The sequence below is a fragment of the Labrus mixtus genome, chromosome 2, assembly GCF_963584025.1.
Source record: "Labrus mixtus chromosome 2, fLabMix1.1, whole genome shotgun sequence".
NCBI classification, from domain to species: domain Eukaryota; kingdom Metazoa; phylum Chordata; class Actinopteri; order Labriformes; family Labridae; genus Labrus; species Labrus mixtus.
Genome location: NC_083613.1, coordinates 34973930 through 34990011, shown reverse-complemented (window position 1 = coordinate 34990011; position 16082 = coordinate 34973930). Strand labels below are relative to the sequence as shown.

Here is a 16082-nt window from a genome sequence, read left to right as displayed (position 1 = left end):
TCGGGCCCCCCTTAAACCATAAGAGCCCCCCCTGTTGGACACAGGGGGAGCTCTTATGGTTTAAGGGGGGCCCGATAAAACAGTTGGTTTATAGTTGGTGTATTTATCCACCACAGAAGAAGAGAAATGAAACTAAAGAACTCTGGAGACGACGTTCAGCGAGTTACAGATTTTATTGACATGTAATCGGTCGTTTTCAGATCCTCGTGTTGAGAGAAGATCTGTGTTCAGAACACGTCCGGGTTCAGTTTAGGTTTTCCCAGTTTGCCCAGCAGGTCCAGTCCGGTCTGAGCGGCCAGCAGAGACACGATGTGGTTACAGCCGGAGCTCACCGCCACGTCGTACGCCGTCTGACCGCCGGCGTTTCTCCTCCTCATGCTCGCCTTACAGCTGAAAAAGAGCGTGGCGAGGATGATGATGTCAGAAAGGCGGGAGGAGCAACTGCTGTACGACTGTATGAGATATGGACGCCGCTCATCGCTTTGTAGACTTCTTTTTTTAGACGGAGGCGTTATTATAGGTATAATGAGATCATCATTTACTAAACAAACTCCATCGCCATCTTAATTTTTAGAACCATATGTGACCATATTAGGACAGGAGAGGGTCTCGTCCATATATGGTCACTTCCTTACATTAAACGTTCTTACTGAAAGCATAAACAGCCATCTCTTCCTGTAGTCCAACCAAACGCTTTTATGTTGCCATGGTATCGACTGATCATCCCAGGTAGCCCCGCCTTAAACCCCGCCCCTCTTTCTAGTCTCTCTAAATGGGACCATAATTTACTAAATGAAAATCATGTTGTGTTAAAGAAGACTTGAAACTACAGATTGAGACCACAAACTCATCAGGGGAAAGTTCACTGAAATAAACTGACAAGTAGGAACATTTTATCATAGACTTCTATGGCACTTTGAAAATGCAGTTTTAAGACACTTCTGTTTTGGCCTCACTTTCAAACAAAAGGCTGAATCCACTTCCTGCTGCCGGAGAATTATTCTGATACATGTCAACAAGACAAAAGATACTCAGGTGAGTCGTACCTGAGCAGGACTTTAGCACACGGCAGACCATCAGAGCCCTGAGCTGCAGCTTCATGCAGAGCTGTGTTCTTCATCCTGAGGAGGGGGAGGAGTCAGCACACGTACAGGTACAGCACACCTTTACCTTCAATGTGTTTTAAATCGGTATAAATGTTTTGAAGTTGTTTTTCCTCTTACCGTCCCGACTGCTGGTCCACGTCCACTCCTCTCTGCACTAAAACAGGAAGTGCATCGTGGTGACCGTTCACCACGGCAACTGCCAGGGCGTGTCGGCCGTCGCTGTCGCAGCAGGAGGGGTCCGCCCCCTGGTGGTGAACGAGGAAACAAACAGACAGAAGTCAAGAAGAAGAATGGCTGAAATAGCCGTTCTGGTATCAAACAGGTGTCTTAGAGTCACGTCATCCCGCTCCTAAGGAGGCTATTGATTGGCTGCAGAGGGTCGTACCTGATCCAGGAGCTGCTGGATTACGCTGATCTGACCTCGACCTGGACCCAACTCCTTCAACAGCTGCACATCATTCACCTGGAACCAGGAGAGCCAATCAGAGACGAGCTTTCATACGGCAGCAGAGGATGTTTTCACACAGGTGAGTTTAAATCAAAGGCAGTGACGGCACTTACTGGAGGTTTGGGTGGCAGGTTCTGTTTGGACGGTTTCGTCTCACCTGTGGGAGGATCACTTCCTGTCAGACACACACTGGTTGTAAACAGCAGTCTTATTGGATAGAAGTCTATGATGAAAAGGTGCTACGTGTCTACCTGTCAGGTGATCATTGTTTTGTGTTTCTTACTGAGAGTGCTGCTGTCAGCTGATCGCTCTGTGACGCTGCTCAGAGTCTCAGTCCGACCTGCAGGTATGACACTGTCCCCTGCTGCATCCACCTGAGTACCAACACACAGTCAGTCTCCACCTTTCTCTAAAAAACACACCACAGGTTCACCACCTGAGAGCTCAGGTGACATGTTTCTGTACACACCTGTTTGTCTGTTTCCCGTCCTGCTGACACAAAGCTGACGGTCAGACCGACTTCATATCGATCCTCCTGAATCACAGCCGAGACCACCTGAAGGGCAACAAGCAGGTCACCTGACAAACAGGAAGTGAACCCAGCAAGACCTGCACCTGCTCAGGTGAGTCTCAATTAAACACGAGTCTTTAGACAAATCCTTTCATACAGTCACTCATTTGATTTATACTTTATAGTTCATTAACCAAAGTTACTGTCCTCATTTTACAGGTGAGACACAAATAATTAAAGGTGAGGTACAAATGATTAAAAGTGAGGTACAAATGATTAAAGGGGAGGTACAAATGATTAAAAGTGAGGTACAAATGATTAAAAGTGAGGTACAAATGATTAAAGGGGAGGTACAAATGATTAAAGGGGAGGTACAAATGAATTAAAGGGGAGGTACAAATGATTAAAGGGGAGGTACAAATAATTAAAAGTGAGGTACAAATGATTAAAGGGGAGGTACAAATAATTAAAAGTGAGGTACAAATGATTAAAGGGGAGGTACAAATGAATTAAAGGGGAGGTACAAATGATTAAAGGGGAGGTACAAATAATTAAAAGTGAGGTACAAATGATTAAAGGGGAGGTACAAATGAATTAAAGGGGAGGTACAAATGATTAAAGGGGAGGTACAAATAATTAAAAGTGAGGTACAAATGATTAAAGGGGAGGTACAAATAATTAAAAGTGAGGTACAAATGATTAAAGGGGAGGTACAAATGAATTAAAGGGGAGGTACAAATGATTAAAGGGGAGGTACAAATGAATTAAAGGGGAGGTACAAATAATTAAAAGTGAGGTACAAATGATTAAAGGGGAGGTACAAATAATTAAAAGTGAGGTACAAATGATTACAGGGGAGGTACAAATGATTAAAGGGGAGGTACAAATGAATTAAAGGGGAGGTACAAATGATTAAAGGGGAGGTACAAATGAATTAAAGGGGAGGTACAAATGAATTAAAGGGGAGGTACAAATGATTAAAGGGGAGGTACAAATGAATTAAAGGGGAGGTACAAATGATTAAAAGTGAGGTACCAATGATTACAGGGGAGGTACAAATGAATTAAAGGGGAGGTACAAATGAATTAAAGGGGAGGTACAAATGATTAAAAGTGAGGTACAAATAATTAAAAGTGAGGTACAAATGATTAAAAGTGAGGTACTAATGAATTAAAGGGGAGGTACAGGTGAGTTCTAGCTGAGCTACAGGTTAATTATAAATAAGGTGAGTTAACTTGTTAGGTACAGGTGAGTTATAGGTGAGCTTCAGGTGAGTTGCAAGAAAGGAATTGGTGAGGTGAGGAACAGGTGAGTTGGGCATACCCGGCCCAGGCGTGGTTCCCCCAGCAGAGCCCTGAAGGGGGCGTTGTTCTGAGCATAACTTCTCAGGTGAGCACACACGTGATCCAGCTGTTTCCTCCAGAAACCTGCAACACAACGAGACAACATCAAGACGTGAAAGAACTGATCGTCCCGGGTCGATGGCGGTCAGCAGTATCACAAGTACAGGAAGTAGTATTAGTTGAATCAGTAGTATCATTTGTAGTATGTCACCTCGTCCCGGGCTGATGGCGGTCAGCAGCGGTTGGCGGTCTTTGGTGGCGTGCTGCATGCTGAGCTGAAGCACCCTCTGTTGCTCCTTCCTCTGCAGCTCAGTGGCTGATGGGTAATAGAGTCCCACAGTCTGCGTGGACTGGTCTCTGCGGGGTGTGTCTAACTTCTTGGTGTTGGCGGGGTCAGATGAGGGCGTGGCCTGCCAGGTGACATCACAGGTAGTTGATGATGTAGCCTGCTGTGAACAGACAGAGAGTAGTGTGTGATTTTCTCTGTTATGATCTGTGCGAGCGTGATGATGGCGGTGCAGCGTACCTGTTTGGTGCCCGCGGCCCCCACCTGTCGTGTGATGTCACCACCGGATGTGGGCGGGGCTGGTGCTTCCAGGAAGACCCCACAGGCTGTGCAGTGGACAGCGTATGGATGTCCACTCGCTCCACATCGCCAACAGATCACACAGCTGACTGCATGACCCGGCTAAAAAAAACACACATCACACTACATTACCCACAAGCCTTCACTCTTCTCACTCCCAAAATCACAAACGAGAGGAACATCGTCAGGTGTTTCTGTGTGTTCACCTTTGAGCCACACCAGTCACAGTATCTGGAGTCACTCCGGTTTAAACGTTTACATCTGGAGCACGACAACATCCTGCGGTCTGCGGGGGGGGCAGAGGGGGCGCCGTTCCCCACGAATGCCGCCTGCAGGGTCACACACACACACACACACACACATTAATCTGCAGAGAGGTAACTGTTTATGTGTGTGTGTGTGTGTGTGTGTGTGTGTGTGTGTGTGTGTGTGTGTGTGTGTGTGTGTGTGTGTGTGTGTGTGTGTGTGTGTGTGTGTGTGTGTGTGTGTGTGTGTGTGTGTGTGTGTGTGTGTGTGTGTGTGTGTGTGTGTGTGTGTGTGTGTGTGTGTGTGTGTGTGTGTGTGTGTGTGTGTGTGTGTGTGTGTGTTACCGTCTGCAGGCGGCTCTCGCAGGTCAAACAGCTGGAGATGTGAGCGGGATTACCACTTCCACAGCAAACACACACAACATGATCCTACACACACACACACACACACACACACACACCAGAAATTTCTCACAGATGGACCGGGAAGTATACGTTAATATGTTAGCTTGATGCTAACACATACTGGAAAATGCCTTTTACTGGCTAACAGAATTAGCATCTCGATACATTTAACTTAATATTAAAATAACTGAATATTCTCAACTAACGCCACCATCTTATGCACTCGTACTTAAAAGCAGATGTTTCATAAACTCTGTGGAGACAAACTCAAAAAACTGCTGACTCATGCTAGTCTGGTCTGCTGCTCTGATCCAGTGACGCTGCATGACTCGCTCTTTATGTCTCAGTTCATGTCCCTCTGCTGCCTCCTTTTGGGTGGTGGCGTCTGATGCGCAACTTATAAAGAGTCAATAAAGGCCCAGGGTCTCTGGAGTCTATCGCCAAGCCCAGAAACACCAATCAGGAACTTTAAACACTTAGGACGTTTTAAATCTAAACCTTTTACTCAATCCCTACAGATTCAGTGGAGGTGTGTCATTCTCCTTGTGGGGAATGGGTGGGCGATGAGAGGCTGTGAGAGACCTGAAAGTTCAACCCAAAAGAGAAAACACAACCGCTACATGGGCATAGATTTCACGTGTGTGTGTGTGTGTGTGTGTGTGTGTGTGTATACCTTTAGTGTGCGCCTGGACTGCGGTCGTAGTTGTTGATGGATGGAGTTCTCACAGATTAAACAGTTCTGAGTGTTCACAGGAACCAGAGTGTTACAGAACACACAGCACACCATCTGACAACAACACACACATAAACAAACACACATCAGCTCTGTACACACTGAGGGCTGGATTCTGTTCATCATGTTCCTCGTCTATCTGCTTAAAGGTCAAACTCACAAAGCGTATATATTTGTGATGATATTTAAGAAGTGTGAAGTTAGTGTCTGAATGTGGAGAGAAACTATCACATCTTTTATAAACAGTGCGGCGCAGTTACCGCCAACTCTCAGCAGACACTCATTTTTTCACTCTACCTGTGTGTGACTGTTAGCCCCCCCCCCCCGTTTGTGAATAAGACACCTTTTACTATTAGGCTGATTTGCACAAAAAGGGGATTGCTCCCCAAATAATGGATCATTTAAATAACATCAGCAGTGACGCACAGAGACGCAGTTTGCTCTGTGGCGCAGTTAGGGGAGCGTTTAACCCTTTGTGTGATTTGTGAATTAGACGGGTTCTCTTTGACTCATTTGCCTGTTTAGAAGACGCAAGAGCTGCACAATCCTTTCATGGATCAGACCCTGGATGTGTTGCGCTGTTGAATCATTACATTTGGGTGTGTGCGCAGTACCTGTCCTCCTTCAGTAGGGGGCAGTCTCTGCTCAGGTATCACAGACACCGGAGCTCCACAGTGAGAACAGAACCGAGCAAACGGATCTGAAGGACGGACGCTCAGACACCCAGCACACCTAGACACACAGACAGAGGAAGCAGAGTGATAGACAGAGATTTAAATCAGATACTTTCTTTTCAATAAGTTGGCCCTTCTTCTATCTGTTAGCTGACAGGTTAGGGTCGCTGTCCGTACCGCAGGAAGTCCGTCTCTCTGCAGATTCTGGACGTCTCGGTGCTGCTCAGCTGCTTCAACACACCTGAATCCTGACAAGACAGGAAACACAACAAAATAAAAGTCAACACAGAAACACTTTCAGGAACCACAGGAAGGTGTGGTTGGATAGTTTGGATGAGCTGGTGGTGTTGGGTCAGGTTACCGCTGACTGGGAGCGATGGGGGTCTCCAGTTTGGGCGGAGGTGCTGGGAGAGCCCAGCCGACTGTGCAGGAAACGAGGACCTGATTGAGGAGATCTATTACCCATCATCCTCAGCTCTGAAAAGAAAACAACAGAGAAGATATTGCCAAGAGGAAGTAGATAGATGATGAACAAAAAGGGGCCTAGGACAGAACCCTGAGGAACACCGGTAGTGATTGGAAATATCTGAGATTTGAAGGTTTTGAGTTAACTACTCCCAATGGACCAGGGGATGGACTGCTGACTACCTTATCAGCTAACAACATGTAGATCAGGAAAAATGTGTTGTGAAGTGAGATGTGAGAGTTGGGTGTATTTGAAAGACGGATCCAGAACTCACCTGGAGGCTTCAGTGAAGAACCAGAAGAGTTCTCTACAGACCATGACGTTCGGTCAGACGGACGCTGAAATGAAAAGTACTGACTGATGACTGCGGAAGAGCTGATGGACATTAACACTCCCTGAACCCTTTAACAGATAAATAATTTGAACACTGACTCAGACACCAGGGGCATGATGGGAAATGTAGTCTAGAGACAGTCTGTGGGGGTTTGTTTACCAGCTGGTCGCTCCGCAGAAAGTCCTCCTCATTCTCCTTCCCGTTCTTTGAGTCCACAGGTTCAACCGAGAAAACCTTCGTCACGACAGCGCTCTCTCTGCCGTCACTACACACACACGGGTGTTTTCATAGAGCTCGTGAGTAGAATATGTTAAACGACAGGTTGTGTCGAGTTACAGGTGGAACAGGGAACTCACCTGGTCACAGCTACAGCTCTGACAGACACTCGACCAGCAGGCAGCAAGATGGGCTCATTGTACTTCCTGCTGTTGCCTGCTGACCCGCGCTGCACCGCCACGGGCCTCGACCCATCCAGAGTGAAGAAGATCTGCACACCTGGAGAGTCTGCGGGGACACCAACACCTGTCAGATACACTGGATGGAGACAGGTGTGTTGTACCTGACTGGATGGAGACAGGTGTGTTGTACCTGACTGGAGGGAGACAGGTGTGATGTACCTGACTGGAGGGAGACAGGTGTGTTGTACCTGACTGGATGGAGACAGGTGTGATGTACCTGACTGGAGGGAGACAGGTGTGTTGTACCTGACTGGATGGAGACAGGTGTGTTGTACCTGACTGGATGGAGACAGGTGTGTTGTACCTGACTGGAGGGAGACAGGTGTGTTGTACCTGACTGGAGGGAGACAGGTGTGATGTACCTGACTGGAGGGAGACAGGTGTGATGTACCTGACTGGAGGGAGACAGGTGTGTTGTACCTGACTGGAGGGAGACAGGTGTGTCGGTGTTGATGTGGTTCTTGGCTCTGTGCGTCTGCAGGTGGATGATGGGAATGATGAGCGGAGCGGACACCGATCCTGCTGTCATGACGACGACTGTCTGTCAATTAAGAAATCAATGAATGAATCCTTTTAGTAAAATTATAATCAGTAGAATAATCATCACATCACATTTATTCAGTTAGCACGAAATAAATAAACATACATTTTAGTGTTTATAAAAAAGGATAATGATAACTGCATTAAACTGCAGCGTAAGTATGACGTCACACATTATGTTGAGCTCGAGTTTCGGTCAGATCCTGTCGGTTCAGACGGAATAAAAACAAAACACAAACAGCCTGAGGATAAATAAACACTTCACACTGCGCATGTCCGTTTGGGTATTAAATAATGTATTCAAAATATCTACAAACTTCAGATTTATGTGAAGGTAATCACGGAGAAGAGTTTTTTCTCCAACGGCTGCTCCGCTTCGGGACCGTATACGGAAGCGTCACCATAGCAACGAACTCAGCCTCGCGCGTGTGTGCGCTCGTTTCACACAGAGGGAGGCACAGCGGAGGGCGGGGTTAAGAGAGGATTTCCACCCGCCCCGCAGGGAAACGCTGATAAATATACACGAAATAAACGAAAAGGGAGGCTTATTCTACAACTTTACGACTTTAAATACATTTCACAACATTTTACTTCATGTTGGGATAAAAAAAAAACAGGAAAATAATAACAGATTTTTGAATAGTTTTTCTTCTATTGAACATTTGTTTACATAAATCTTAAAACCGAGATACTTTTAAAGCTTACGACTGAGTATTAAGGCCACGTTAAATATGTTCTTTTCCTAAAATTACGAGATTTTACACGAATAAAATCCTAAATGTACGACTTTATTCGTGTAAAATTACGACGTAAATCTCGAAATTTCATATTTCCCGCCCTTTATGTGGCCCTAATACTCCTTCATAAATCAGACAAACAGCAGTTATAATAGAATTTATTTATGTATTATTAATTTTCTGTTAATCTCCTCTTTTTTTGCTTTCTTGACGCTTTCTGTTGATGTTTTGTTGAATTAATGTTATTTACATCCGCTCAGTCTAAAACAGTATTTCTGTCAGACGTTCGTAGATTTCTAGATTTGTATTTATTAATAAAGTGTTATTTAAAAATATTTAAATAAAGTTATTATTATTATTTTCATCAGGCAGATCTTTGACGCTCCCGCCAACCGCTAACTTTTAAGGACCCCGAACTAGCATGCCTTCCATTACCACAACATTGCAACATTAGCATACAGGCTAACCTGCGGTCGTCCCGGCTCGGACTCAAAAACCTGAAGAGAAGAACTCTAAAGAAATGTCAGAAGTGAAGGTGAAGAAGGAGACCAACCTGTCGGACCCCGCGGAGGTCGAGACCAGGTGAGTCCGGCGACGCTGAGCCCTGTGGCGAGTCCTCAGAGACCCCGTGTAAACCAAACCTCATACAAATAAACACCGATTTAAGCTTTACTCGGCTATCTTCACACACAGCTGCAACAACATGCTTAAACATGTTTAAACAACACATTATCTGATCTGAATTTAGAGACTTTAAACCAGTTTACTTAAATCAACTCCAATAGAAACGTGTTCTGGTCTCTGACGGGGTTTTACTTCACACACAGGTTTTAATCTGCGCTGTTTTAATAAAAGACATTTTTATGGTTAAAGTTCAACATGGAGCTTTGGATGTTGAGCCGAATTTGAGGTTTTGTCTTACAGGTTTAGAAAAATACCCCGGGTCGGTTTTCCAGAGTCCGTTAATCTAACAAACATGTCGATGAGAGTATTTTAAAAACTAAAGCACCGACGCGTCTGTTGAACATCTGGATCGGCCGATATCGATCCTGCTGAAAGACATCGGCCAGATGTGGCCTGAGCCGATGTCTGTCGATTTAATACTATACTGTGTGTGTGTGTGTGTGTGTGTGTGTGTGTGTGTGTCTGTCTGTGTCTCTCTCTCTGTGTGTGTGTGTGTGTGTGTGTGTGTGTCTGTGTGTGTGTGTGTGTGTCTCTGTATGTGTGTGTGTGTGTGTGTGTGTGTGTGTGTGTGTGTGTGTCTGTGTGTGTGTCTGTGTGTCTCTGTGTATGTGTGTGTCTGTGTGTGTGTCTGTGTGTCTCTGTGTATGTGTGTGTGTGTGTGTGTCTGTGTGTGTGTCTGTGTGTGTGTCTCTGTGTGTGTGTGTGTGTGTGTCTGTGTGTATGTGTCTGTGTGTCTGTGTGTGTGTGTCTGTGTGTGTGTGTGTGTGTGTGTGTGTGTGTCTGTGTGTGTGTGTCTGTGTGTGTGTCTGTGTGTGTGTGTCTGTGTGTGTGTGTCTGTGTGTGTGTGTGTGTGTGTCTGTGTCTGTGTGTGTGTGTGTCTGTGTCTGTGTGTGTGTGTGTGTGTGTGTCTGTGTGTGTGTCTGTGTGTGTGTGTGTGTGTGTGTGTGTGTGTGTGTGTGTGTGTGTGTGTGTGTGTGTGTGTGTGTGTGTGTAGGATCAGAGAGCTGTGTCAGCAGTTTCCTCACGGGATCACAGATCAGGTGATCCAGAACGACATGCCTCACCTGGAGCCTCAGCAGAGAGCCCTGGCCATCAACAAGCTGCTGTCACTGGTCAGTGTGGTGATGATGTCACTGCAGATCCTCAGTTCTGATTGGTCACTCTGTCATTGATGATGTCACCTGTCTGTTCACCTGTTCAGGGTCAGCTGGACCTGCTGAGGAACAGCTCGGGTCTGCTGTACAGGATGAAGGACACGCAGGGCGCCAGGTAAACTCAACGCCGCCGCCGCAGCGTGCGTGTTAATAATGACCTCACACAGATTCTCTGTTTTGACAACATTAAAGTGACGTCATCGTTTTTTGTTTCAGTAAGATGAAGGGTTCAGATAACCAGGAGAAGCTCGTGTATCAGGTCATCGAGGACGCAGGAAACAAAGGTAACAAACAGAACAGGACGCGTCTCGTCAAGTAGGGCTGCCATGACAGGTTGACTGTTGCCGTGGAAACACCGGGCGCTACGTCAAAGACAACTGCATAAGGAAGCAGAGAGGGTCGCTCCCATGATTCCCCACCAGCCTTGACGCCATCTTTTGTTATTGTTTTGATTGAGAGCCCCCTGGTGGCGGAGTTTACTTCCTGTGTTTTTTAACACGATGTTTATTTTACTAACACCTTAAGAAAAACAAAAACATGATTAATATAAACTCCCTCTGACTGAGAGCTTTGTTGTTGTTGTGATCAGCTGTTTGAGTGTTTACATTGTTGTTGTTGTGATTAGCTGTTTGAGTGTTTACATCGTTGTTGTTGTGATCAGCTGTTTGAGTGTTTACATTGTTGTTGTTGTGATCAGCTGTTTGAGTGTTTACATTGTTGTTGTTGTGATCAGCTGTTTGAGTGTTTACATCGTTGTTGTTGTGATCAGCTGTTTAAGTGTTTACATTGTTGTTGTTGTGATCAGCTGTTTGAGTGTTTACATTGTTGTTGTTGTGATCAGCTGTTTGAGTGTTTACATCGTTGTTGTGAGCTGATCATAACAACGATGTAAACACTCAAACAGCTGATCACAACAACAACGATGTAAACACTCTGGTGCTAGTCTACAGGTGTGCAGGTCTACAGGTGGGGGGTGGTCTACAGGTGTGCAGGTTTACAGATGTGTGTGTGTTTACAGGTGGGGGGTGTGTGCAGGTCTACAGGTGATGGGGGGGAGGGTGCTGGTCTACAGATGTCCAGGTTTACAGGTGGAGGGGGGTGTGCTGGTCTACAGGTGTGCAGGTCTAAAGGTGGTGGGGGGGTGCTGGTCTACAGGTGTGCAGGTTTACAGGTGGGGGGGTGTGCTGGTCTACAGGTGAACAGGTGTGCAGGTCTATAGGTGTGCAGGTTTAAAGGTGTACAGGTGTACAGGTTTAAAGGTGTGCAGGTTTAAAGGTGTGCAGGTCTACAGGTGAACAGGTGTGCAGGTTTAAAGGTGTGCAGGTCTACAGGTGAACAGATGTGCAGGTCTACAGGTGAACAGGTGTGCAGGTTTAAAGGTGTGCAGGTCTACAGGTGTGCAGGTTTAAAGGTGTGCAGGTCTACAGGTGAACAGGTGTGCAGGTTTAAAGGTGTGCAGGTTTAAAGGTGAACAGGTGTGCAGGTTTAAAGGTGTGCAGGTTTAAAGGTGTGCAGGTTTAAAGGTGTGCAGGTGAACAGGTGTAAACTCACAGCCACAGACTTGACGGCTTTGATGAGCTTCTTACTCTCCAGGTTCTTCAGGATCTTGTTGATCTCAGTCAGAGGGAGGTTACTCTTAAAATGGATATCTCTGCTCCAGATCCCTGCACAGCAACAAACAACAACAACGATGTAAACACTCAAACAGCTGATCACAACAACGATGTAAACACGCAAACAGCTGATCACAACAACGATGTAAACACTCAAACAGCTGATCACAACAACAATGTAAACACTCAAACAGCTGTTTGTTGCCGTTGTTGTGATTAGCTGTTTGAGTGTTTACATTGTTGTTGTTGTGATCAGCTGTTTGAGTGTTTACATTGATGTTGTTGTGATTAGCTGTTTGAGTGTTTACATTGTTGTTGTTGTGATCAGCTGTTTGAGTGTTGACATCGTTGTTGTGATCAGCTGTTTGAGTGTTTACATTGTTGTTGTTGTGATTAGCTGTTTGAGTGTTTACATTGTTGTTGTGATCAGCTGTTTGAGTGTTGACATCGTTGTTGTGATCAGCTGTTTGAGTGTTTACATCGTTGTTGTGATCAGCTGTTTGAGTGTTTACATCGTTGTTGTGATCAGCTGTTTGCGTGTTTACATCGTTGTTGTGATCAGCTGTTTGAGTGTTTACATCATTGTTGTTGTGATCAGCTGTTTGAGTGTTGACATCGTTGTTGTGATCAGCTGTTTGAGTGTTTACATTGTTGTTGTTGTGATTAGCTGTTTGAGTGTTTACATCGTTGTTGTGATCAGCTGTTTGAGTGTTTACATCGTTGTTGTGATCAGCTGTTTGCGTGTTTACATCGTTGTTGTGATCAGCTGTTTGAGTGTTTACATCGTTGTTGTTGTTTGTTGCTGTGCAGGGATCTGGAGCAGAGATATCCGTTTTAAGAGTAACCTCCCTCTGACTGAGATCAACAAGATCCTGAAGAACCTGGAGAGTAAGAAGCTCATCAAAGCCGTCAAGTCTGTGGCTGTGAGTTTACACCTGTTCACCTGCACACCTTTAAACCTGCACACCTGTAGACCTGCACACCTGTAGACCTGCACACCTTTAAACCTGCACACCTTTAAACCTGCACACCTATAGACCTGCACACCTTTAAACCTGCACACCTATAGACCTGCACACCTTTAAACCTGCACACCTGTAGACCTGCACACCTGTAGACCTGCACACCTGTAAACCTGCACACCTGTTCACCTGTAGACCTGCACACCTGTAGACCAGCACCCCCCCACCACCTGTAGACCTGCACACCTGTAGACCAGCACACCCCCCCACCTGTAAACCTGGACATCTGTAGACCAGCACCCTCCCCCATCACCTGTAGACCTGCACACCTGTTCACCTGTAGACCAGCACACCCGTTCACCTGTAAACCTGCACACCTGTTCACCTGTAGACCTGCACACCTGTAGACCAGCACCCCCCCCTACCTGTAGACCTGCACACCTGTAGACCAGCACCCCCCCCCCCACCTGTAGACCTGCACACCTGTAGACCTGTAGACCTGCACACCTGTAGACCAGCCCCCCCCCCACCTGTAGACCTGCACACCTGTAGACCAGCACCCCCCCCTGTAGACCTGCACACCTGCACACCTGTAGACACATTGGTAGAGCTTTACCCCTGAAAGTTGACCTGTGGAGATATCAGCTTCCTGTCTGACTCGTCTATGTTTTTTCATGTTGCAGGCGTCTAAGAAGAAGGTGTACATGCTGTATAACCTGCAGCCCGACCGCTCGGTGACGGGCGGCGCCTGGTACAGCGACCAGGACTTTGAGTCTGAGTTTGTGGAAGTCCTGAACCAGCAGTGCTTCAAGTTCCTGCAGAGCAAGGTAAAAAAAACAACCTTGTTTTCAGACTGCAGCGAGGTCAAAACTCAAGCTGCTGAACTCTGACCTTCATGAAACATCCACCAAGTGGACGTGGATCAGGTTCCATCAGACCAGCAGGGGGCAGCAGAGTCAACGAGGTCATCCTCCAATCACAGACCCAGCCAGGGGCTGTAAGGCCGAGAGAGGGTGGAGCCACCTAGAGAGAAAAAAACGTTTTTTATTTTTATGTTGGCACGTAGTCAGCGCAAACACCATGACAGGAAGTACACGTCTGTAACCTTGGTTACCAGAGGCAGCTGCAGGGTGTAGGGGTGTTGCCATGGCAGCATTGTGGGCGGCGCTGTTTGGAAACGCCATCTGTCCCGCTGATGGCATGAGAGGCGGCGGCGGAGGGGGGGCCGGAGGAATCTGATGGTCACTGAGGAGAGAGATAGAATAAAGGTCGTGTGTGTGTGTGTGTGTGTGTGTGTGTGTGTGTAGGCTGAAGCGGCGAGGGACAGTAAACAGAGTCCCATGGTTCAGAGGAACAGCTCCTTCGCCACCTCACACGAAGTCTGGAAGTACATCTGCGAGCTGGGAATCAGCAAGGTGACACTGCTTAAGCCTCGCCCACTTTATGACATCACACACCTGACCATGCTGAACCTTGTGCACCTTTGTAGTTTGGTTTGATTATTCCTTTAGTGTCAGACTGACAGGTGTGTGTGTGTGTGTCTCTGTGTGTGTGTGTGTGTGTGTCTCTGTGTGTGTGTGTGTGTGTGTGTGTGTGTGTGTGTCTCTGTGTGTGTGTGTGTCTGTGTGTGTGTGTGTCTGTGTGTGTGTGTGTGTGTGTGTCTCTGTGTGTCTGTGTGTGTGTGTGTCTCTCTGTCTGTGTGTGTGTGTCTCTGTGTGTGTGTGTGTGTGTGTGTGTCTCTGTGTGTGTGTGTGTGTCTGTGTGTGTGTGTCTCTCTGTCTGTGTGTGTGTGTGTGTGTCTCTGTCTGTGTGTGTGTGTGTGTGTCTCTGTGTCTGTGTGTGTGTGTGTGTGTCTCTCTGTGTGTGTGTGTGTCTCTGTGTGTGTGTGTCTCTGTGTGTTTCTCTGTGTGTGTGTCTGTGTGTGTGTGTGTGTCTCTGTGTGTGTGTGTGTGTGTGTGTGTGTGTCTCTGTGTGTCTCTGTGTGTGTGTGTGTGTGTGTGTCTCTGTGTGTGTGTGTGTGTGTGTGTGTGTGTGTCTCTGTGTGTGTGTGTGTGTCTCTGTGTGTGTCTCTGTGTGTGTGTGTGTGTGTGTGTGTGTGTGTGTGTGTCTCTCTGTGTGTCTCTGTGTGTGTGTGTGTGTGTCTCTGTGTGTGTGTGTCTGTGTGTGTGTGTGTGTGTGTGTGTCTCTGTGTGTGTCTCTGTGTGTCTCTGTGTGTGTGTGTGTGTGTGTGTCTCTGTGTGTCTCTGTGTGTGTGTGTGTGTGTGTGTCTGTCTGTGTGTGTGTGTCTCTGTGTGTGTCTCTGTGTGTCTGTGTGTGTGTCTCTGTGTGTGTGTGTGTGTGTCTCTGTGTGTCTCTGTGTGTGTGTGTGTGTGTGTGTGTGTGTGTGTGTGTGTGTGTGTGTGTGTGTGTGTGTGTGTGTGTGTGTGTGTGTGTGTGTGTGTGTGTGTGTGTGTCTCTGTGTGTGTGTCTCTGTGTGTGTGTCTCTGTGTGTGTGTGTGTGTGTGTGTAGGTGGATCTGTCTATGGACGACATTGAGACCATCCTGAACACGCTCATCTACGACGGGAAGGTGGAGATGACCATCATCGCAGCCAAGGAGGGGACGGTGGGCAGCGTGGACGGACAGATGAAGCTGTACCGCGGCGTCAACCCCATCCTGCAGCCCACCGGCCTCGTCAGGACGCCGTGCGGCCTCTGCCCGGTAACAACATGCGCACACACACACACACACACCAATGATTCAAGCCTTGTATGTGGCGGTCTTCTGTCCTCGCCGCCGGTCGGGCAGAACTTCAGCTAGTACGACAAAAAAACTCATCGGGTATTTAAAGTCCTGCTCATGGCCGTTCACGACGTAGTAGCTTACACGCCCTCAGTTTACTAAACTGACTTCCTGTTTCCTGTCGTCAGGTGTTTGAAGACTGTCATGAAGGAGGAGAGATCTCGCCGTCTAACTGCGTCTACATGAGCGAGTGGTTGGACTTCTGACAGCTCGTCTCCTCCTCTCTCTTTTCTCTCACAGCTGTGATCCACAACATTTATTTTCTATTTATCTCAAAGTCTAATAAAAGTCTCAAATGTCC

The 16082-nt window shown here is 46.8% G+C and overlaps 2 protein-coding genes across 8 annotated transcripts; one reads left to right on the top strand and one right to left on the bottom strand.

The window, feature by feature from the left end:
• Positions 1 to 154: 154 nt before the first annotated feature.
• Positions 155 to 9311, bottom strand: dzank1 (double zinc ribbon and ankyrin repeat domains 1). Of its 7 annotated transcripts, none has more exons than XM_061063200.1 (21): positions 9140 to 9310; positions 7730 to 7850; positions 7208 to 7355; positions 7011 to 7116; positions 6792 to 6855; positions 6413 to 6528; positions 6229 to 6299; positions 5992 to 6109; positions 5318 to 5431; positions 4585 to 4668; positions 4201 to 4323; positions 3935 to 4096; positions 3620 to 3857; positions 3389 to 3492; positions 2024 to 2110; positions 1838 to 1928; positions 1668 to 1729; positions 1492 to 1569; positions 1224 to 1351; positions 1047 to 1121; positions 155 to 390 (listed from the first exon to the last, which is right to left on the bottom strand). In XM_061063200.1, exons 1-21 carry the CDS (start codon positions 9299 to 9301, stop codon positions 228 to 230), a joined length of 2415 nt encoding a protein of 804 aa, XP_060919183.1. In that variant the 5' UTR covers positions 9302 to 9310; the 3' UTR covers positions 155 to 227. The 7 variants fall into 7 exon arrangements, with proteins under 7 accessions (XP_060919183.1, XP_060919193.1, XP_060919217.1 ...); XM_061063210.1 differs by having other exon boundaries at positions 3620 to 3854; XM_061063234.1 differs by having other exon boundaries at positions 3620 to 3854; positions 3959 to 4096.
• On the top strand, positions 8982 to 16082 carry polr3f (polymerase (RNA) III (DNA directed) polypeptide F). Its single transcript, XM_061063334.1, has 9 exons — positions 8982 to 9168; positions 10265 to 10382; positions 10472 to 10539; positions 10641 to 10708; positions 12848 to 12960; positions 13683 to 13826; positions 14307 to 14414; positions 15509 to 15700; positions 15910 to 16082. The coding sequence occupies exons 1-9, from the start codon at positions 9107 to 9109 to the stop codon at positions 15985 to 15987; spliced, it is 951 nt and encodes a 316-aa protein (XP_060919317.1). The 5' UTR covers positions 8982 to 9106; the 3' UTR covers positions 15988 to 16082.

Excerpts from the sequence above, each read along its gene's own strand:
- polr3f (XM_061063334.1), top strand. The coding sequence starts at position 9,107 with ATGTCAGAAGTGAAGGTGAAGAAGGAGACCAACCTGTCGGACCCCGCG. Across the intron at positions 10,540-10,640 it reads AAGGACACGCAGGGCGCCAG|TAAGATGAAGGGTTCAGATA; the intron begins GTAAACTCAACG and ends TTTTTGTTTCAG. Across the intron at positions 12,961-13,682 it reads AAGCCGTCAAGTCTGTGGCT|GCGTCTAAGAAGAAGGTGTA; the intron begins GTGAGTTTACAC and ends TTCATGTTGCAG.
- dzank1 (XM_061063200.1), bottom strand. The coding sequence starts at position 9,301 with ATGTTTAAGCATGTTGTTGCAGCTGTGTGTGAAGATAGCCGAGTAAAG. Across the intron at positions 7,851-9,139 it reads ACCTCCGCGGGGTCCGACAG|ACAGTCGTCGTCATGACAGC; the intron begins GTTGGTCTCCTT and ends CTTAATTGACAG. Across the intron at positions 6,529-6,791 it reads TTCTTCACTGAAGCCTCCAG|AGCTGAGGATGATGGGTAAT; the intron begins GTGAGTTCTGGA and ends TTTTCTTTTCAG.